Genomic DNA, 24,116 nt, shown 5'->3' with positions numbered 1-24,116 from the left:
CATAAAATCTCCTAAAATCACTGAACAGAAGGGAGACGACAGGAGCTAATGGGACACGTGTACGATTCTACATGTAGTATGCGAAAGAGATTGGTCCTCTTCTAGCAGTAGCCTGCAGTAGATCGCTGGAGGTACCTAGTGATTGGAAAAATGTGTAGGTCCTTCTTGTTTCCAAGATTGCATCATCGAACAGATACAGCTATAGGCCTATACTATTGATGTCAGTCTTTTAAAAAATTTAGCACGTCTTTTAGTTGTGAATTATGACCGTTCCAATCACTGGCTATAGACTACTTTTTACTGATAATTTCCATGCACGTTACCGATTCATTTAATTTCAGTGTTGTGCTTACGTGGGTAGCCTTGAAGTTTTAATTATTCCTGAAAAGTAGTTATGTAATTATATTTGCGGCTATTTGTCTGCAGCCCTGGTACACATAGAAATCAGTGCATTACAATACTGTATCACGGAGGTACAGAAAACAAAATGGCGCAGCTCTTTCCCAGTTTATAAACTTTCAGTTCCAATAACAACGTGCTCCAAAACGCGATAGTTAAGCTTATGGGTATCAGTTGTTTTAATACGTCAGTATTCAAACAATGATATGTATCCTGAATGTGTCACACATTTCATTCCTTAATCATACAATGTCCCGTAACTATACAATGTGTAAAATGTTTGGCCACAGGTTGGCATCGTGGGCCGCACGGGTGCCGGCAAGTCGTCGCTGATCGCGGCGCTGTTCCGGCTGACGCCGGTGGAGGGCGCCGTGGTGATCGACGGCATCGACTCGTCGACCATCGGGCTGCACGACCTGCGCCGCCGCATCTCCATCATCCCACAGGAACCGGTGCTCTTCTCCGCCTCCATGAGGTTCAACCTCGACCCCTTCCAGGAGTTCGATGACGCTAAGCTGTGGGACGCGCTCGAGGAGGTAAGGGCGAAGAGCTTAGCAAAGTTCGCTTAGCGCTTACAGATAGTTGGCAGAGGATGTAAACCCAACCGGGCTGAGGCAACCTAAGCAGTTTGGCTCGACCAAATCGAGCTCTAGCTTCCGTAGTGTAATTTTCGTAGTTCAGCGGAGTTTCTTTCTTTCGTAAACTGAAAGTTCACATTCAGAACTACAGGTCACTATGTCTGGTAAGTATAGAAAATTTACAACGTACTTTGAGACGAAAAATTAAAAAAAACTTTTTAGCAGCCGAAAACCGCGAGAATTCTCAAGTGGTTGATGAATTTACAGCAGTGCTAAGAAAACAGTAACAGGTATGAAGTATCAGGGAAGAAAAGGCAGTTAGGACAGCTACAGCCCATACAGAAATCAGAAATGGTTCAAATGGTTCTAAGCACTATGGAACTTAACATCTGAGGTCATCAGGCCCCTAGAACTTAGAACTACTTAAACCTAACTAACCTAAGGACATCACACACATCTAGGCCCGAGGCAGGATTCGAACCTGTGACCGTAGCAGCAGCGCGGTTCCGGACTGAAGCGCCTAGAACCGCTTGGTAACAGCGGCCGGCCAGAAATAAGAGTAGAAGCGAGTATGAACATAGACATAATTCCCCATTACTAGAGTACATTGATTTATTGCCTCGTCAGGGTGACAGTTTGAACAATGCTCTTTGAAAGCAAAATCCCATTCTTACACAGTTACGTAATCTGTAAGGAACCTCTAGTGGCACTGAAAACTCTGACTGCTTAATACTAGACGCTGACGACACACCCTAGTTGAATACAAAGGAAATAGTTGGACCAATGAAACTACTGTAGATGAATTTGAGAAGTAGTCTCACAACTAGAATTGACATTTTCCACAGACTATCGGAGTGCTGAGTTTCCCGGCCAACATTGCCTGTCTGCAACCTGAGAAATAACCTTGTTCTCCTTGTAGGGTCAAACAAGCTCCCCGTCACCTCAATTTTTTGGTAAGTGTGCTGTAGAGTAGATACGAGCATGACAAAGGGAAAATTATGTGTTTGGATTAACTTTTAGTGCTGTAACTAGCACTTGACGCGCATTGGAAACTAGCAGTTTCAGCTTCCAATCTGCCTTCAAAACCCAATCTACTACTTTGACTATTAGAGTACAAATACAGCACTGAAAAACGTCTCAAACATAAAGAACAGTGTAATACATCAACAGATGTTTATCTGCTCTCCTTTCTCACTGTAAAATGGCAGACAATGTCTGGAAAGCCGCAAACGTGTTATTTCTTTTTTTCATGTGTCAGAAACCAGATTCTGGTTTTCAATTTCTTCAGCATGGCTAGGTCGCGTGGATTTTCTGCAAGCAAACCCTTAACCAAAATTCAGAGGCTGCGTGATAAACTGTTCTGCCTGTAGATTCTTCCCAAATGGACACGCATTAAGTTGAAACGTGAATACATAATGGTCGGATATTGAAAAAAATGAAATGATCGTATGGCATTGTTGGCCGGGAGACCCCATGCGGGGAAGTTCGGCCGCCGTATGCAAGTCCTTTTTAGTTGACGCCACTTCGGCGACTTGCAAGTCAATGGTGATGAAATGATGATGGAGAACACACAACACCCAGTCATCACGAGGTAGAGAAAATCCCTGACCCCGCCGGGAATCGAACCCGGGACCCCGTGCGCAGGAAGCGAGAACGCTACCGCAAGACCACGAGCTGCGGACGGTAGGATATTGATACGACGTGACGTGGGCATTGTAGGTTAGAATTGTGTGTTGTCTTCACAGGCACCAACAGTTTTTTTTTCTTGTTTCGGTATAGTAGCTGTGCTCTCACAAAGGTCATCGTCAGTAGGACACCTGTTGTTGCCAACTCGTCACTGTCCTTGTCTGCGATGCTACCCAAATCATGTCTCGCTAGTTGGTCCACACTGCGGCCGTGACTTCTGCAATTGAGTTCTAGTATAATATGCATCTTTTGTCACAGTCCATTGTAAGATGAGGAATTTATTGTAGTCATATTATTTAAGTCCTAAACCAGCCCGAATAGCAGAGTGTCTTAACGCGACCCTTTTGGAATTCGAGGAGAAGAACCTTCCCGGATGGAATCTGCCTCGCGGATTAACGAAGAGGGTTGACAATCCACACAGCTACATGCTGTTATTAGGTGGTTTCCCGTGTGGAAATACGTGAAGGCTGGGCTTGGTATGCATGCGCCCCTCAAGTACAGGTTACGCGCAAGGCTGCCCAGGAAACGAGCCCAGAGAGCAGACGCTGGGACCAGCTGTGCGAGCGGCAAGTACTGTACACAACCCCCGCCCCCGCACCCCATCGTTTCAGGGAACAAGGTATGGGGATCCTTGTGGAGAGTTGCGCAAAAGAGGCAAAGGCTTGCAGAAATCTAGACTGTCACAGTAGACACCAATAGCGTCAAGCTGTAGATCAGTGCGAATTACTTCCTGGAAGCTTCATTTTCGCCATTCAGTTGCGCTATGAATCTCAATTCCCCCTTCCCCCCCTCCCCCCCCCCCCCCCCGCCTCCCCTTCCCGCCACCGACATAACAACCGCTCCATATCTATTACACACAAATAAAATCCAAGACAAACCTACATTTCTTCACTTTCTTCAACGCCGATAAGAATGTCTCACCAGCTGTGTACCTTCGCAAATTGGTCGTCCCGAAAGTATTCAGCGTCTTAAGTTACACCAAAAGTTTAGCGAACAATATTGTGTGTAAAACGATGAGACTCCTAGCACTGAGCACTGAAGTGTGAAGACATTGTCGGTGTTAGCCAACGGCGACTCGCATTGCTATTTCTGTTAAAACTGACACTCCGGTATTTCACAGTTGGAGGTTCTCCCTAGTTGTCGCGCATTTCTCTCTCTCCACCTCGCCGTAGCTCTCTGTTCACGAGCAGCAGCGTGAACAGACGAGTGCTGAAATCAGCGAGTTATTAAGCATTGCGGCTACGCAAACATTTCGGAAACGTTCTTACTCTGTACTGAGAGAGAGAGAGAGAGAGAGAGAGAGAGAGAGAGAGAGAGAGAGAGAGAGAATCCATATCAAATAAGACTAAAAGGGGATATCGAACGTCTACAAAGAAGTAGGAAGTAGGTTACAGTACACTTGTTCGCCCACTACTTGAATACTGCTCACCGGTGTGGGATCCTTACCAGATAGGGTTGATAGAAGAGAGAGAGAAGATCCAACGGAGAGCAGCGTGCTTTGTTGCAGGATCATTTAGTAATAGCGAAAGCGTTACAGAGATGACAGATAAACTCCAGTGGAAGACTCTGCAAGAGAGACGCTCAGTAGCTCGGTACGGGCTTTTGATGAAGTTTCCAGAACATACCTTCACCGAGGAGTCAAGCAGTATATCGCTCCCTCCCACGTATATCTCGCGAAGAGACCATGAGGATAAAATCAGAGAGGCTTACCGACAATATTCCTTTCCACGAACAATACGATATTGGAATAGAAGGGAGAACAGATAGAGGTACTCAAGGTACCCACCGCCACACACCGTCAGGTGGCTTGCGGAGTATGGATGTAGATGGGCAGCACGCGTAACAAAAAATTTGTTAGACCTATGAGAAAGTCACATAGATGCTGTAGGAACTGATCTGACAAAAATCTGCAAATTATTCCGAGAAATCATACTTAAAAAGCTTCAAAAACCTGCTTTAACTACAGACTTTTAATGTACTACGAAGACTACTCCCTTCGAATTTACGTGGAAACTCTTAAAGGTTTCGAGACGTTCTAAGATTGTACATGTTTATTCTTCATGCCTACATATTTATTTCACAAGATCGTCACCCTGGCGACGAATACATTTCTCCCAACGAGAAACCAGTGCGCTGATAACGTCACTCTAGATCGACATTGTTGACGGACCACCACCTCACCTCTGATTGCCCCGCTTCACCATTATCAAAGTGAAAGTCCTAGAAGATGTTCAAGTTATGGAAATTGGATGGGGACAAGTCGGGACTTTATGGGGGATGATAGATGACAGTGAACCCGAGGCATCGGATTGTTGCAAATGTAGTAGCGCTCTTGTGTGGTCTGGCATCGTTATCTTGAAGGAGAAGGTGCTCCTTCTCGAATTCGAAAGTCTATTACAGCACGCCGTTTCTCGCCCGCCGACGTAGTTACGTTACACACCGACATGTTACAGGCTGCAATAGACATGAAGAATAAACATGTGTCGGCCTGAGTGGGCGTGCGGTTCTAGGCGCTACAGTCTGGAGCCGAGCGACAGCTACGATCGCAGGTTCGAATCCTGCCTCGGGCATGGATGTGTGTGATGTCCTTAGGTTAGTTAGGTTTAAGTAGTTCTAAGTTCTAGGGGACTGATGACCTCAGAAGTTAAGTCGCATAGTGCTCAGAGCCATTTTTTTTAATAAACATGCAGAGCGTTAATAACATTCGTTTCGTATATAAAGCGTTTCGAAGTTTCAGATAAAGAATTCGAAGGCATTACTTTCCAGCACAATACCCTACGCGTCTCTCCTACAGGGATCGCGAGTACAAGATTAACTTAACTACCGCGCACGCAAAGACACTGAACATTCATTTCTCCCTTGCTCCATATGTGAATGGAACGGGAAGCAGCCCTAAAAGCTATACAACGAGAAGTATCCTCTGCCATACACTTGAGTCGTTCTCAGAAAATCAGATTTTACTTCATTCATTATCTGTTGAAGACTGTCCTCTGGCGGCGGCTGCTGCTGCCTTTTGAGAAGGGATATTTCCAATTTGTTTAGTGTCTGATATGCCGTCCTTTAATATTCAAACTTATTCTAATCCTTTGCGTTACAGTAGCTGTGATATGAAAGTGTTCTAGTTGCTTTTTTATCAGCTTCCTGAAGGAGCTCTACGATTTTAGATAAGTATTTGGGTTTTAATTGTTGTTGTCATAACTCGGAAGACTCGTTTGATGCAGCTCTCCACGCTAGTGCATCCTCTTAGTTACTGGATCTACCGATATAATCTTCAAAATTCTTCTGCAGCACCACATTTCAAAAAGCTTACATTCTCTTCTTGTCTGTACTGTTTACCGTCCACATTGCACTTCCGCACAAGGCTACATTCAAGTCGAAGGCATTTGGAAAGGATCTCCTAACACTTTTATATGTGATGTAAAACTTCTCTGCTCCAGTGCTGTATACGGCTGTGGCTTTATTTAGTGAAATATATGTAGTTCGCTTGTAATTACGTAATAAATAATCAGGTGCCGTTTGATAGCTATTTAGAAATTTAGTTTCGTTACAGGCTGGCTGAATACACCTACCAATCGTCCCACATTGAGCTAAGAATTTGTCAAAAACCACAACTTTTTACTACTCAGCGTCTTTAACCGCGAATAACATTTTAATTGCACATTCTGCAGCGTAGCTACAGGTCTTAAACTGGTCGCCTCAACGACACCTTCACATTGATGCGCTTCTTTCACGTGTAGTGCAAATGGTATTGTGTCACATCTTCACTAAGCATAGTGAAGACAATATTCTCACGTCACAGTTCTGAAATAACGTAAACTGCCTCGAGGGCTACGGGAAAGTCTTTCTCTTCGGCCTTGAACTCCTTGCTTCACATTGTCCAGGAGAAAGCAGGGACTCTGTGTGACGTCAGACGGACGCACGCAGGGGCCAACTGTTTCTAGTCGGCCCTGGACTGACGCAGGCCCCAAGCCTGTTCAGTGATGTCCTACCTGTGGTAGCGCTTCCTGGCCTTCGGCATCCCGCGTACACGCTATCTACATCTCGTAATGTGTTTAATCTTTCTGCATTGCCACATTCTTCCAACGGCCGCACTTCGTTGTTTGACTAAATGTTCTGTTGTGCATTTATCACCCAATCGCTTTGTACCTCCAGGCTGTTCCCTGCCCAACGGCCGTATCACACGGAGATAGATAGATTTGCTGTTAGTTTGCTTGACGGTTCGCGCGACATCTTCCAACCAGAAACCTTTGACATTTAGGTTATTCGCATGTATCGATCTTTGCTTGTTTTCGGGTGATAGCTCTGATGCTACATCTCTAGTAACTTTCTCTGTATGTTACCTACATTGGCAAATCACAAGTCCTGTCTGCATCTGACGTCAGTATCTGAAAAGCGGGCCTTTTGCTTTTCTTTGTGCCCATACTATTTCCATTCTGTCAGCATGAGCGCTAATCCTCTCTATATACAAAGCTGTTCTGATCTTCTTGGGTTTTTCTTCCTGGCTGTGTGTCCAGTCGTAAATTTTCTAGTTTTTTTCTGTCTAGTATATAAAGTGCTCATTCCTTCTTCGTACAAGTGTTCTTTTATTGCACCGATACATTTTTATTGTTTCAATTTTTATTGTTTCAGTTTTAGTTTTGCTCCGTATTGCATAGAATTTCACTACTTGTCTAGTTAACTTGATCGGTTCCAATCTCCCAAAAGTCTGCAGATTTTTAGCCTGCATTTTTCATGTCCGAGTTCAATGTTGGTGTACTTATTATTTTTTGCATGTGCTCCTCAGTATGTTGTTCCGCCGTCAGTATAATTTGGACCTCATATTTTTTTAAAATAATTTCCGTTCTTTTGGATTTCTTCAGTGTCCCTCATTCTTCTTAGGATATGGCTCCTCTGATGCAACTAAATTGAAAGCTGTTTGTATTGTACCATACGCGTTTCGCTTTTTAGTGACCTGTAATACATATTTGTTCTAGTATATAACGCGATTCAGCTGCCCCTACCGATGTCGTCCGGCCTAAATAAAAATCGCGCGCTAGATTTTCATATTTTCTAGCTCGCTACACGCAAACCATTAGTCCTGCAGAAAAAAACGAACAGGACCTTCTCGTAGGAAGTTTAATGTAGTTAAATTCTGTACTTAAAGTTTTCGCTGGAGGCCGCGGTTTTAAAGTTATTAAAGAAAACCGTACAAAAGTGACCTTCAAACGCATTTCGATCCTCCCTCCCTCACGAACTCGTCCCGCATTTATATTTATCAGGGTTTCTAGTATGTTGCTCATTGTAGCCACCAGCGTAGTCGTCTATTTCGGTAACATTATTAATTTAGACGTGACCTTGAGAGTATTGAATGGAAAAAGACTTCCGTAAAAGTTACGTTGAAACTAATTAGGTTGACAATTCGGTCCAAACTTCACTCTTAAAAGGACAATAGTTTCGTAGTTATAAGGCCTGGCAAATACAACGATGTAATTATTTATTTTAAGCTGTTAAAATTCCCAAAATTGTTAGGTAATATCTACACAGACGTAAATTTTAGTTTCTATGTGCTCGACTGAAGCGATCGCGTAATCAGGTTAGTAGATCGAAATAATTCGTGCAGTCTCAAATTTTTGAACAGAGGTAGGAGAGAGTGACGTCAACAACATAGTAGAAATCTTTACCGGTGGGGACTGAGTGTGAGTGGGGGTGCGTTTGAAGGTCAGTTTTGTACCTTTTCCTCGAAAAACTACAGCCTTTAGCGAAAACTTATCCCGATACAAAATTTAACTACATTAAATGTCCTACAAAAGGTCCTGTTCATTTTCTCTGTAGAACTTAAGTTTGCGAGTATCGAGCGAGACAATATAAAAATATCCCACATGTTTTCTTGAGGCCAGATATAAATTGCGGGTTGCGTTAAAGTTCGGTAGAAACAGCCGAATCACCCTTGGATCTAGCGGCAGTGTGGTCGCTGTCTTCCCAGAGGTGCGGCCGGAACTTAATTTTTTTTAACTAACCCTTACAGTTGCGCTGAACTGCCGATCCTGTCGCAGCAACTCAGCAACGATGTCTGCAGCAGGGGAAAGAAAGACAATCTGCAAACCAACATGCTTCACGACAGCCTAACCTTGTACCCAATATAGACGGTCCGCCGCAGATCAAATTATAAGTTCTTTTCCCAGTTACTTGAAAAATCCATAAAGAAAAACATTAAGCTGTAGCAGATTCAACCTAGAAGATAAGGATAGACGCAGCAAAATTCACCAGGCCCTGTTGTAGACAAGTTTTACCGTAAAAACAATTTTTGACAGTTCAACAAAGTCAGAGTTTTTATATATTCGTTGCGCGGTCTGACACTCCTTGATATCTTTGCCAGAATAAATTGAAATTCTCCTGATTTTTCCTTAAATAATTGTCACTAAAGAATCAATCCTGTTCTCATTCAACGAAATATTCCACTTTAAAACCGATCCTCCCGACCACAATCGCCGATAAAGTTTCAAAACAAAATCCTAACACACTTCACAGTATTGATAATTTTCAAAATATCAATACGTGTCGACCTCTCACCAATAAAACTTCAAACCAGTCAACCATTGAAAATCGTCCACACTCTTGACTAAACCCTGCCAGAACCTCTCCAAGAAGTCTGAATTTTAATAAAACTTGCAAATCTCACACGTAAGTAATATTTACGATGCATGTCGTAACAACAGCGTCGACTGACTATTCCAACGTCCAACTCGGAAGTTTATTTAACAGTTGATAACCAATTGACATCCAATTACAAACCTTATGCTTCCACATCCAACATTGAACTTCCTTTCCTTTTTATAAAAAAACATAAAACATATTTTAATAATGGTCAGCATGATGTTCCAACGGTTCTTCCAGCCGCCGGCCGTCGACTACGATGCAATAGTGGTTATCTCTCGTCGTCCGCCGCGTCTGGAGTGTTACATTATTTCTTACCTGGCGTCGCTCAAGCGGTAAAGAAACGCGATGTTTCCTGATTAGACTTTTGAAACACCACACAGTCTTATTCACTAAGATTTTTCTTAAAAAATCGACCCTGTAATTCCAGGTCAGTTTTCGTCATAATAAAGCAGCATTATTGCTTCAATGGTTGCATATAGGGCTGATTTGTTCTTGTCAACTTGCCGCACGCCTTACGCTGTGTGACATCTTTGATACGAGGTCTGGCCGTCACCGCTGACCGCCAGCGTAGCTGCTCAGTCTGAGATGATCTTCAAGACTGTTGTGTGAAGTAAGGTGGGTGTGAAAGGAGAGATATTTTGACTGTCGAACAGGTGGAGCTGAAACAGGCGGTGGGCAGTCTGGACGCACAGGTGACGGAGGGCGGCGGCAACCTGAGCGTGGGGCAGCGCCAGCTGGTGTGCCTGGCGAGGGCCATCCTCAGGAACAACAAGGTGCTCGTCCTGGACGAGGCCACCGCCAACGTCGACACCGAGTGAGTACCACTCCTCACTATACGCCACCGACAACTGCTCTACACGTGTTTCTCCGAAGGAAAAAAAAAAATCTAGCAGTCTGTCTAGCAATCTTCCTGAATACGTTCAATTTATCTGCCACTTTATCTAACACACAAACATGCCAGAGTTTTATTGATGTGTCCTCTAAACCCTGAACTATAGCGCGATGCATGCGCGTATATAGCGATATCCTGGTTCACGTGAACGTTTGTTACATCGTCCAAAGTAGGCTGACAGAATCGGGAGGTGCTACATCATGCAGTACTAATCCCATATTTAAGTTTGTGGAGATGTTCACAACGGGTATTAAAAGATAAAACTTTCATTCCATTCGTAATTGATACTGCATACAACCGGCTGGCACATACACAGCACTAACTGCAATGTCTTACGTCAGCGGTAGAGGGTCACATCACCACCTGGTACTACTACTGCACCATCTACAGCGCTCAGAAACGACCAGTGTGATCTTTTTCAATGAGTTACTAATACTTTGTCCAGTTAGGTTGCAGCGAGCTAATTTTCAATCTTAGTCTAATTAGTAATTTTGAACTTAAAAGGAGCGATAGTTTCCGTTAGAAGGCCGTACATTCCAAAACTGGTACGCCAAACAGGCAAAATCGTCGTGAGCATTGATGTACCAGGTTGAAGATAACTGGTTGATAAAACATCAGGACCTGTTGCATCCTCGTCAGACAACAATTGTCGACACTTCGGCGCCTGTTTGAAGGGAACGAAGGTGTGATGATCGGACGGGGGAGACATCAGGACTATTGGGCGGGTGTGTGTGTGTCGCCCACTTGTTACTCATAATGGATGACGCTTGCCTCCCAGGTCGACCTGCGTCTTGTGTCGAATCGTGACCAGCACACCATTCCACAACAGCGGTTTTCGACAGACATATTACCCGAAACACATCCTAAATTCTCTGTTGGATTTCTACTGGCGTTTGTCCTTCGGCAGCCAACAAAAGAATGAAATACATTAGTCCAGTTTAGACGCATCTGGTAATAATGCTGCAACAGTTGACGTTTCGGCATTTACCGCACGCACGTACAAAAAGCGCGAATGTCACAATAATCCCTTGCCTACATGTTTGTGCTTACATACCTGCAACGGAGTCGCGATAAGTTGCGCATACGCTGCAGGAACGCCTCGAACGGGAGATTCTTGTTCGCCCATTGCACTAAACTCGGCGAATTCGTATATTAGTATTTGTTTGAAATGCTGCTATAGTTAAATCATGTAACTACCAACGTCAGACACGGAAGGGGGATACAAACCGAGCGAGGTGGCGCAGTTGTTAGCACACTGGACTCGCATTCGGGAAGACGACGGTCCAGAGTGGCATTTTCTGTGATTTTCCTAAACCGTTCCAGATAAATTCTGGGACTGTTCCTTTGAAATGTCTGGGCCGATTTCCTTCCCCATTCTTGACACAGAGTTGTGCTCTGTCTCTAATGACCTCGATGTTGACGGGACGTTGAACCCAGTTTTCCTTCCTTCCAGGACTACAATAATGGACTAAATTCTCTACCTCTAAATAACTGGTCAAGCTTTACTGAGACGTTAGATTTGCCATTATCTAAGAGTTTATACACACTGTGTAAATCATGGAATACTTCTAGATAAGCTCAAGTACTGTGGTATGAATAGGACAGTGCTCAAACGGTTTAAATCATACCTAACTGGAAGAGTGCAGAAAGTTGAAATAAACAGTTCACATAATAAGCAGAAACTGGTGATTTCTCAAACTGGGGAACAATCAAGAATAGGGTGCCGAAAGGTTCGGTCTTGGGTCCTCTGCTGTTCTTAATATATATTAATGACTTGCCATTCTATATTCACGAAGATGCAAAGCTGGTACTTTTTGCCGATGATACAAGTATAGGTATCACATCCGACAGACAAGAATTAACTGGTGAAATTTTAAACGATGTTTTCCAGAAAATCATTAAGTGGTTCTCTGCAAATGGGCTCTCATTAAACTTTGACAAAACACAGTATATACAGTTCCACACAGTAAGTGGAATGACACCATTAATAAATATAGACTTCAATCAGAAATCGGTAGCTAAGGTAGAATATTCAAAATTTCTAGGTGTATGTGTTGAAGAGGGGTTGAACTGGAAAAAAACACACTGAGGATCTGCTGAAACGTTTGAGTTCAACTACTTACGCTATTGGGGTCATTGCAAATTTTGGCGATATACATCTGAGTAAATTAGCTTACCACACCTATTTTTATTCTCTGCTTTCGTATGGCATCATATTCTGGGGTAACTCATCATTGAGTAAAAGTGTGTTCATTGCACAAAAGAGTGTAATCAGAATAATTGCTGGAGCTCATCCAAGATCGTCCTCCAGACACTTATTTAAAGAGCTAGAAATCTTCACTATAGCCTCACAATATATACACTTATGAAATTTGTTATTAACAGTCCGAAAGAATTCAAAAGTAATACCTGTGTATATGGCTACAACACTACTCAAGGTTAAATCTAACTTTGGCTCAGAAGGGGGTAAATTATGCTGCCACAAAAGTCTTTGGTCACTTACCTAATAGCATCAAAAGTCTGACAGATAGCTATACAGATTTTAAAAGGAAATTAAAAGAATTTTTTAATGGCAACTCCTTCTACTCATTAGATGAATTTTTGGATATAGTAAGTGGGTAATTTCCAAACCCCCACAAAAAATAAAAATTAAAAATATTAAGTGTCATTTAATATTTTGTGTAATGTAATATCTTGTATAGACACCTTTTATTAACCTGACACATTCCACATCATTACGAAGTGTCGTATTCATGATCTATGGAACAAGTACTAATCTAATCTGTTGCGGGTTTTTCTTTTTTAAACCCTCCACATTAAAATACTGGATGTCACAGGACGGACACGCTGATCCAGAAGACGATCCGCCGCAAGTTCAAGGAGTGCACCGTGCTGACGATCGCCCACCGCCTCAACACCATCATGGACTCCGACCGCGTGCTCGTCATGGACGCTGGGCAGGTCGCGGTAAGTCTGCCGAATTACACCTACCTGTTCAAGGCGGGACGCCAAGTGAGTCGGGAAGAAATTTAATTTATAAACTGATTAGGTTGCCATCACTTCATCTAGGAAACATCTAGGTACCGACAATGAAGTAAACTAGTGCCCTGTGTCGCTGTTTCCTCAGTCTCGTGAAGATTGAAGAATAAAGGGGATTCTCTGACTGGATTCTGTCTTGATCAATGCGACCCAAATGTCAGTTAGACTGGCATTTTTTTCTAGCTTATTAATTGCTAATACACAAACTTATAGGCACGTTGCACATCTCGAGCACATCATACACTTTGCTTTAATAAACATGTAAATAAATATGTTTAAAAATAAACATGGATTTCATAGTTTCGTTTAGGATATGTCATCTCAAAATTAGTTGCAATAACTTAGTTAAGACAAAGGAAATGGGCGGACTGGAATTCCTCTCCCAAGTATGCAGAACTTACACTCCTCGCCCTCAAGCAGTTCGCCTGATACTTAGCTAAAAAGACCCTGACACTAACGCGGATCAGAACTCGAGCTTTTACGCTTAACTGTAGAGAATGAGAAGCATAAACTAATGAACTGGTAAAGGCAGAAAAATGGCTCTGAGCACTATGGGACTTAACATCTTAGGTCATCAGTCCCCTAGAACTTAGAACTACTTAAACCTAACTAACCTAAGGACACCACACACATCCATGCCCGAGGCAGGATTCGTACCTGCGACCGTAGCAGTCCCGCGGTTAAGGACTGTAGCGCCTAGAACCGCACGGCCACCGCGGCCGGCGGTAAAGGCAGAGAAGGGGGAAGATCCGTGCTCCAAGCAAATTAGTTTTCAAATATGTCGCAAACTGTTGCCATGGAGTGCTGTGGAGCCTCAAACATCACAATTTTTTCGTATAACGATTTGGCTTCTGGCTGCCAATCACATGCGTCATTTCATCTCCTCATGAACAGGTTTTTTTTTTTTTTTTCACCAGATAGTCTGGTTGATGGTGTAGTTACTATACGGAGTACTAGCTTATCTGAAATTATTTAAATAAAAACATTTTTAGTATAACAAGTTTTAAAATGAGTAAAAAGTATAAAATAAATCATCCTAGGCCCATACAGATTCGTAACCCCAAACAGATGGTTCTGAACATTTGTGCTTGTGAATTTTTAATAGCTATGATAATACTTCACAAAATTTAAAACAAGAAACGAGGAAAGCATAGTGGATAACTGACGCATGAAAATTTCATTGAAGTCGCTAACATTTTTATTGTACTGCAAATGATACGAACTGTTGTGGTTACTCTCTAGACTATTTACTGTTATCTGTTGCCTGAGCCCCACGTTTTTTGTTTCTAATTTTACAATCATTATCATAGCTACTAAAAATTCATATCTGTAAATGTTTACTACTATCTTATGGGGCTAAAAGAAATTATTTTATACTTTCTAGTCCACTTTAAAAACGTGTTACATTATAGATTTTCTACTTCATTACTTTCTGCCTTTTAGTCTTCGGGGCGTGAAATTTTTCACTCGATTGCAAACATTTGTGAGATTACAACAGACATGTGGCAAGTTTAAAGTTCAGCTTCCTCCTCCGTATGCCTTGCGAAAAGACTGTGAAGATAAAAGTGATAGAGATTAAAGCTCACTCGGAGGTTTACCAACTGACGATCTTACCATGAAAATTCGCTACTGAAACAGAAATGGGGGGGGGGGGGGGGGATAGCAGTGGTACGCGAAGTACCCTCCGCCACACTCCAGACAAATAAGAGTTAATATTTCATTGTCATCCAGTTCTAAGTTGGGTTGAACGTTTTGAATTTCGTGTATAGCTCATCGGGAAGTTACCTTGAAATCAGGTTGCAAAGTTTGTGCCGAAAAGACAAGTAGAGAAGAAAGCTACCTAACAAAAAAGGATGGAAGAATTTCTCACCTTTTTGTTTGTTATCATAGAGTTGTTCCTGGGTAGCAAGGGCTGGGGTACTTGTTTGTAAGTCCGTTCGTTCTAAACACGGGTACACTGACAGCTCATTGCACGCAGCTCACGTTCTTGAGTCCGGTATACCACAGAAAAGACAGTTGAGTCTGTTTCGCCAATTCTTTGCTCGTGGTCTTAATGAGAGGGGTCAGTTGACATAAATAAACTGTTTCTTTAGTACTGCAGTATGGGCACTCAGGGTTCTAAGAGGCGAAAATTCTCTGTGGAGCAAATGTCTCTCTTGTAGCATCCCTCTTTGGAGTTAGTTAAGCATTTAGAGAAGCTCTTGTGTTGGCTAGGCAAACAAATCCACGATGAACTGTGCAACTTTGCTTTGACTATTCCGTTAATCACAACCAGTAATGGTCCCAGATCAACAAACGTTACTATTAGGTTGAGGGAGAGTTTTGTAAGTAATGTTCTTCGTATGTGAAGTAGACATAATTAACATAACGTCTGTCTTTCCAACGGCAAAATTTCTCTCCTCGTTCCACTTTAGTAACTGTGGACAAACAGTTTTTAAACGTCACCACCCTGTAAACAACTGTCATCTGCGAACACTCAAAGCCATAGATATTGTATGCCAGTTCCTTTACATATTTAGGTACGACTGACACTACTTTCGATTCTGACTTCTCGCCACCGACGATCACATACGGAGTTCATTCTTTAGTCTGGTAATATCTGTTTGTAAAGTCCATAAGCAAACTGGCCAAACAATTGGTCACTTCCAGGAGACACCACGTTAAAACCGCGTAAGATAGCCTCTAGACTTAATGACAGCATCAGCTGGGCGACGAGGTGGGTCAACCGAGATGCGGTAGGTATGTAGTGCAGCCCTGTGAACAAAATTGTCACCGTCTTGGAAGGCGAGAGAATCTGCAGCGCACTCTAAGCAGATGTAAAAGACATCTAGTCATCGATATTGTTGAAATAAAGATCTTGCTGTAAGTCCACGGTAATACGAATTGGTCGACACAACTCACGTTCTAAACAGACCATCAAAACATCACAGAACTACCTGAAGGCACCCTTCACACACTGTAGGTTAAACGCCTCATAGGGCTGTCGGTACACTCGACGCCTTGCATTCATTTGAAAAAGGGATAGAATGGCGGCTCGTCGGACCACACTACACTCTCCAGTCAGCTATTGTCCAGACTGTGTCATTTGGCCCGTTGAAGACGAGCAGCTTAAGATGGACCAGGATTCACAAACAGAGTGAATTCCTTTCGTGATCGATTGTCGTTTACAAGGAGTGACGTCGGCTCTGGCCCTTGTTACCTACAATCTGTCAGTTGTTCCACGCTGCGTTGTGTGGTACACAATCCGCTGTAGACAGGTTGGAAAGTCCACTTTGATATACCAACAAATCGGGCAGCTTCATTTACAGCGTGACCACGGGCACGTCCTGCCGTTTCCAGGTCAACCCATCTTAACGTGCTGTCCCCGCACCACCGACTGGCCCACATAACACTTGGCTGCCGTGTGACTTCCATCAGCAAAGGACGATCACTGACTGCGTGGTACTGTTTTACGTCTATATCTACGAGATTCCTCTGCTATTCACAATAAAGTGCCTGGCAGAGGGTTCAATTAACCATATCCAAGCTGTCCCTCTACCGTTCCGCTATCGAACGGTGGGCGAGAAAAACGAGCACACACATTTTTTTGTGCGAGCCCCGAGTTACCTTATTTTATAGTGATGATCATTTCTTCCTATGTAGGTGGGTGCCAACAGAATGTTTCCGCAATCGGAGGAGAAAACTGGTGATTGAAATTTCATGAGAGGATCCAATTGCAACGAAAAATGCCTTTGTTTTAATGGGTGCCACTCGAATTCACGTATCGTGTCTGTGGCACTATCTCCCCTATTTCGCGACAATACAAAACGAGCTGCCCTTCTTCGAACTTTTTCGATGTCATTCGTCAGACCCACCTGATGCGAATCCCACACCGCACAGAAATACTCCAGAATAGGGCGGACAATCATGGTGTAAGCAGTCTCTTTAGTAGACCTGTTGCACCTTCTAAGCGCTCTGCCATTGAATCACAGTCTTGGGTTTGCTCTACCCACAATATTATCTATGTGATCATTGCAATTTAGGTTATTTGTAATTGTAATCCCTGAGTATTTAGTTGAATTTACAGTATTCAGATTTGTGTGACTCTTCGCGTAATCGAAATTTAGCGGATTTCTTCTAGTACTCCTGTGAATACCTTCACACTTTCCTTTATTCAGGGTCAATTGCCACTTTTCGCGCCGTACTAATATCTTATCTAAATAATTTTGCAAGTCGTTTTGCTCATCTGATGACTTTACAAGACGGTAAATGACAGCACCATCTGCAAACAATCTAAGAGGGCTACTCACAAGGGAACTTCCGCATCGCACCCCTCACAGATTTAGTTATAAGTTGGCACAGTGGATAGGCCTTGAAAAACTGAACACAGATCAATCGAGAAAACTGGAAGAAGTTGTGTGGAAGTATGAAAAAAATAAGCAAAATATACAAACTGAGTAGTCCATGCGTAAGATATGCAACGTCAAGGTTATTGAGAGCTCAGGAGCGCCGTGGTCTCGTGGTTAGCATGAGCAGCTGCTGAACGTGAGATCCTTGGTTCAAGTCTTTCCTCGAGTGAACTTTTTTTTTATTTTCAGGTTATGTGACAAACACTCATGTTTTCATCACTTTTTTGGGAGTGATTATCACATCCACAAGAAAACCTAAATCGGGCGATTTAGAAGAATCTTTTTACCCATTCGCCAAGTGTACAAGTTAGGTGGGTCGACAAAATATTACTGTCATGTGACGCACATGCAGTCACCAGTGTCGTATAGAATATATCAGACGTTTTTTCCTGTGCAGGAATCGGTTGACCTATGACCCTGCGATCAAATATTTTCGGTTCGCATTGGAGAGGCACGTCCTTTGGTCTACTAATCGCGGTGCGGTCGCAAAACACAGACACTAAACTTATTACAGTCAACAGAGACGTCAATGAACGAACGGACAGATCATAACTTTACGAAAATAAAGAAACTAAACTTTTCACTCGAGGGAAGACTTGAACCAAGGACCTGAGCTCTCACTACCCTTGATGTTGCCTATCTTGCGTATGGACTACTCAGTTTGTATATTTTACTTATTTTTTTCATAGTTCCACACAACTTCTTCCTGTTTTCTCGATTGATCTGTGTTCAGTTTTTCAAGGCCTATCCACTGTGCCAACTTATAACTAAATCTGAGTGGGGTGCGATGGGGAGGTTCCCTTGTCAGATTGTCTCCTATGTCGTTAATATAAATGAGGAACAATAGAGGGCCTATAACACCATCCACAGCACTCCAAAGCAGTTAGTATGCTCTTCTATCGGGCTGACTAAATACTTTTTTCTGTTGAGCTTATTTTGTTTACCAGGCAGCTGCGTGGGACCGTAACAAAGGCGGTCAAGAGGTCAAGAAACTCTGCATCAACTTGGTCTCCACTAGTTACTGCCTTCTGGATCTTTCGAACAAAAATACCAGCTGATTTTACGCGTTCGGTGCTTGCGAAAGTCATTTTGATTCCTACTGACTACCTTTCAGGTCTCCAATGATGTCTTGCGGATGTTAAACCCTCACCTTACACCCGGAAAAAAATTGTCACGCTCGAGCATAGAAAGTTGCATAATTCTTGTATTTGACGCGTCCTGATTGATAGTGTGGGTGACATGTACGGCTGTGTGTTTCAGGAGTACGGGACGCCTCACGAGCTGCTGCAGCGGTCGGAAGGCATCCTGACGGCGATGGTGCGCCAGACTGGGCCCGCCATGGAGCGCCAGTTGCGGGCAGTCGCCCAAGAGGTGGGTCTTAGCTGCCGGCCTGTGGCATGCGTCGCGGTATGCGTGCAGTAGTGAAGATCATCAGTAGAATACACTGGGGCTGGCATTGCTACGACCCTCGTCCTTATTGAGTACTAAAAGCCAAGTTAGGGACGCAGTCTGGCACAAATTTTCATTAGTCTCGAGGTATCCATTTGATTTTGGTGTTGAATAGACTGCAGCATAGGGTTCAGTCCTCAGAGATTTAGTACAAGGCGCAGTCAACTGAAAACCGAACACCCGCCACAGCGGGGCCATGGAATGGTTCCATTCGAAGTAATGACCATACGCATGAAGACCTTTATCCCACTGGGAGACGAAACAATCAGTTTATTACGTAGAACGTGATCAGCTGTCGACGGATCCACGACCACAACCCCTCTTGCACTTCCTGGTTGCGCTGAAATCAACGTCCACGCATTTTTTCTTCAGGTCGCTAAAAATTGAAACTCTCACGGTGAAAGATGAGCTCTGTACGGCGAATGTTGGAGTATTTCCCAACCAAAACTCTGAAGCTTAGCTTTCATCCGATTGGAAGTGTGGGGGCAGCCTGATGCTGTCTGACAGTACTCCTGGGAATCTTGCAAAGTGTCTTCATAGCGCTGTGCATTGATTGTGGTTCCGTGCACGAGGAACTCGACGAGTAGAAGACCCTTGCAGTCGGAGATGATGATCATGACCTTACCGGAACTCGTGTGAACAGCTTTGGATTTCTTTGGCGGGAAGATGTTGGATGTTTCAACTTTTGGCTTTGCCCTTTGCCTGTTGGAATGCTGTTGGACTGAATCATCCTGTTGCAGGATAACGCCCACGCCCCCACTGCCAATCTGACAAAGGATACACTTCAGCGATTTGGTTGTGGACACTGCAGCATTCTTCGTAAAGCCCAGATCTTACACTGTGAGACTTCACATCTTGGGCCATCTCAAGACAGACATACGTGGACTCCTGTTTGTCAGACAAGGAAGTGCAAGAGTGAGGGCAGTTACGGATCCATCAGCGGCCAACCTCGTTCTACGAAACAGGGACTGATCGTGTTGTCTCCTAGTGGGATAAGCTTCTTAAGTGTCGCGATTACTCTTGAATAGAAACATTCCATGGTCCCGCCGAGACGAATGTTCGGTTTTCGTTTGAGTGCCCCTCATATTATTCGACTGACTACAGGAATGTCTTGAAACTGGCCTTGGTGAACTGAGTTGGTCCCTATGGAATTCATTCTGGGCAGATACTTACGGCATACACTTATTTTACTAGCTCATATAATACATTTTTGTGATACGGGAAGAGACCATATCGGTTACACACATTTCATACTGAGGAGAGCAAAGTAAGTGGTCTCCTCAAACCTGTACTCTTGTAGGTTAATATGATCTTCGCAGCTAATGATATGGATGGCACGGAACCCAGATGAGCTCGTCCTTCACCATAAAACAGCACACAAATAGTGTCTGAAACAAGTTTTTATTGCCTTCTTGTAATTGGGGTCCACATAACCTATAAATTTTTAAGTCATGTTATCTTGCTTTTTAGCTGTTCTTTACCATAGCAGTCCGCCAGTTGTGCCATTTCCAAGCAGAAGACTTTTGACATCAAACAGAAAAAGCTAAAAGCAATAGGACATAAAGAAAAGTTTGTCTGCCGGTGCAATAGTTGTTCTCTATATGTAATTTCAAAGTGTGCACTTTCCCCAGCAAATACATTACTTAATTTAGTTATTGATAATCCAATAACAGTTCTAACACTGATGCACCCTCTCTCTCTCTCTCTCTCTCTCTCTCTCTCTCTCTCTCTCTCTCTCTCTCTCTCTCCATTCCCCCCCCCCCTCCCCCCCCCCCACACTGCACACAATTGCAGGAATGGTAGGATATTCCACAGGCAAGTAACTCGTCAATTAAAAGGAAATCTGAAGACAAATCATTGTCAAGCAGCTGAATTTGGGAACTACCTTCGCAGAGCAGAGCAACAGAACGACTGAACGACTGAAATGAAATTAATTTCTAATTTTTGATCATAGCGTAAAGATAAGCAATTAAGGTCAAGAAAAACGTTAAAAATTGTCAAAGACCAAGCCTCAAATCTACACCCTCGAATATCGCAATAAATGTGCTTACCTGCCAAGGTATCCGTACACCACTCTAGAAAAGTTAGTTTCAGTAAAGCATCACAATTTGGAAAGTAGGGGAGAAGTACTGACTACAGGAAGATGAACACTGAGAATTTCGCCTCCCTCGATGTTTCAGTTCGTAAGGCAGGGGTTTGTTTGAAATTTGATTCAGCACAAAGCTTTAAACTGCCAGGAATATTCATAATAGTCTACACTCCACTACAAAATGAAAGTCATTATAGACGAATGATGTAGTTACGCAAATTTGGGAACTGTGTGTGACCCGATGACCAATACACTTTAAAAGGATACATATTGCACTACTTGCCATTAAAATTTCTACACCAAGAAGAAATGCACATGATAAACGGGTATTCATTGGACAGATCTATTATACTAGAAACGACATGTGATTACATTTTCACGCAATTTGGGTGCATAAATTCTGAGAAATCAATACCCAGAACAACCACCTCTGGCCGTGTTAACGGCCTTTATACGTCTTGGCATTGAGTCAAACAGAGCTTGGATGGCGTGTACAGGTACAGCTGCCCATGCAGCTTAAAGACGATGCCACAGTTCATCAAGATTAGTGACCGGCGTATTGTGGCGAGCCAGTTGCTCGGCGACTATTGACCAGACGTTTTCAATTAGTGAGAGATCTGGAGAATGTGCTGGCCAGGGCAGCAGTCGAACATTGTCTGTATCCAGAAAGGTCCGTACAGGGCCTGCAACATGCGGTCGTGCGTTATCCTGCTGAAATGTAGGTTTTCGCAGGGATCGAATGAAGGGTAGAACCACAGGTCGTAACACATCTGAAATATAACGTCCACTGTTCAAAGTGCCGTCAATGCGCACAAGAGGCGACCGAGACGTAACCAGTGGCACCCCATACCATCACGGCGGGTGATACGCCAGTATGGCGATGACGAATACACGCTTCCAATGTGCGTTCACCGCGATGTCGCCAAACACGGATGCGACCATCATGAAGCTGTAAACAGAACCTCGATTCATCCGAAAAAATGACGTTTTGCCATTCGTGCACCCAGGTTCGACGTTGAGTACACTATCGCAGGTGCTCCTGTATGTGATGCAGCGTCAAGGGTAACCGCAGCCATGGTCTCCGAGCTGATAGTCCATGCTGCTGCAAACGTCGTCGAACTGTTCGTGCAGATGGTTGTTGTCTTGTAAACGTCCCCATCTGTTGACTCATGGGTAGAGACGTGGCTGGACGATCCGTTACAGCCATGCGGATAAGATGCCTGTCATCTCGACTGCTAGTGATACGAGGCCGTTGGGATCCAGCACGGCGTTTCGTATTACCCTCCTGAACCCACCGATTCCATATTCTGCTAACAGTCATTGGAACTCGACCAACGCGAGCAGCAATGTCGAGATCGATAAACCGCAATCGCGATAGGCTACAATCCGACCTTTATGAAAGACGCATTTCTCCTCCTCACACGAGGGAGGCATCACAACGACGTTTCACCAGGCAACGCCGGTCAACTGCTGTTTGTGTATGAGAAATGGGTTGGAAACTTTCCTCATGTCAGCACGTTGTAGGTGTCGCCACCGGCGCCAACCTTGTGTGAATGCTGTGAAAAGCTAATGATTTGCATATCACAGCATCTTCTTCCTGTCGGTTAAATTTCGCGTCTGTAGCACGTCATCTTCGTGGTGTAGCAGTTTTAATGGCCAGTAGAGTAGTTAAGTTCCAGTTAATTCCATCAATATTTCCTGTTCTGGAGAACCACTTTTCTTCCTTACCTTGTCAACAGCTTGCTGTACGTTCTTTCCAAATAGTTAAATTTCTTCACGCCCGACTTTGCGTGTTGTCTCCGGTGCAGAATTTTACTTCGTTTTCGAAGTGCTCTGCTGTGTCCGTTGTTAGTTGTCTTAGTTGTGTGGACGTGTTTTAGTACTAGTCATTAGAATTGTTACAAGAAACATTTCGTTTCTCGCAAATTTCTTCGTCTGCGCTCAAACCAAAGAAAAGCAGGTGGCTACCAAATAGTCCACGTTCTAATAACAATATGCTTAAAACCGCTTCATATGATTCGAGGCCAATGCTGTGTGTTATTCAGTGACTCTCATTTAATTAACAAGCTATTTAACCCGTTTCAAACACCCAAGTTTGTGCTTCTTAGAACGTTGCCCGCTAAATCAATATTTTTGTGTTTTATTCGATAGCTCTGGCCGTTTGAGCTTAGTGTCTCCTATTAATTTGCCGACAGTTTTTGTGTTTGGAATAAATCTTCCTCTCCTTAGCCGTAGCAGTGGTGAGCCACCATTCTGATACTGGCTTACTCGTGTGGTTTTCTTACACCAGATGTTGATAATTCTCTTTTGTTACAGACGTACCTGAAATCTCAGCCGGAAATAGAATCCGTGCGTTTGTGAAACCAAAGAAACTGAATATGTTGACGCGAAGGTATTGGTCCTGCTTTGTGCCACGTGTGCTGCACTTTCAAGCAGACGTCAGATACTGTGTTAAAAAAAAATGAAAACTATGAACTGTTTCGCTGCTGCATATGTACAACAGTGCGCAGTGAAAAACCTGTCGAAGAAGAGTTCCTGCTGTGATGATATTTATAGTGTGTTGAGTGGAACCAACAAATGTATATATGATACAAGCTTTTGTAGTAGTTCCTGTAAGTGCTCATGATTTTATAAGAAAAAAATACTGTGAAGAAAATGACAAATGTACTTTTTTAAATATTAACACAAATATTTCTTTCATGTCAGTTTTCATTTAATAAATTTCAATTTTTTCTCTAGTCAGATTTCATTATTTGGCCGAGCGAAAGAATAAAATTACCCCTGTTAAAATTGGCCCCACATTCAACAAGTTTTTATTGTTGCAAGAGAAAATTATATTGTTCCAAATCAAACAATTAAAATTGACCAAAAACATTTTTCATTCAATTAACAAAATACCTAAAATGCTGAATAATTAAAATCTCGTGAGGGAGTAAAGGGCTGTTTCCTGATTCAAATGT

General features: G+C 43.2%; 1 protein-coding gene across 1 annotated transcript in view; it reads left to right on the top strand.

Annotated features, from left to right (window-relative positions):
• LOC126236083 (ATP-binding cassette sub-family C member 4-like) overlaps window positions 1-23,848 on the top strand; it is a 251,908-nt gene extending 228,060 nt beyond the window's left edge. Inside the window, exons 22-26 of the mRNA XM_049945146.1 lie at window positions 690-935; window positions 9,953-10,113; window positions 13,029-13,158; window positions 18,879-18,989; window positions 23,473-23,848. Of these exons, the coding sequence (XP_049801103.1) occupies window positions 690-935; window positions 9,953-10,113; window positions 13,029-13,158; window positions 18,879-18,989; window positions 23,473-23,517 (693 nt within the window). The 3' untranslated portion in view covers window positions 23,518-23,848. The remainder of the gene's footprint in view (window positions 1-689; window positions 936-9,952; window positions 10,114-13,028; window positions 13,159-18,878; window positions 18,990-23,472) is intronic.
• The last annotated feature ends 268 nt before the right edge of the window (window positions 23,849-24,116 follow it).

This window comes from Schistocerca nitens, chromosome 2, assembly GCF_023898315.1.
Source record: "Schistocerca nitens isolate TAMUIC-IGC-003100 chromosome 2, iqSchNite1.1, whole genome shotgun sequence".
NCBI lineage: Eukaryota > Metazoa > Arthropoda > Insecta > Orthoptera > Acrididae > Schistocerca > Schistocerca nitens.
Note: the sequence above shows the minus strand (reverse complement) of the source record. Positions and strands in the feature narration are given on the sequence as shown.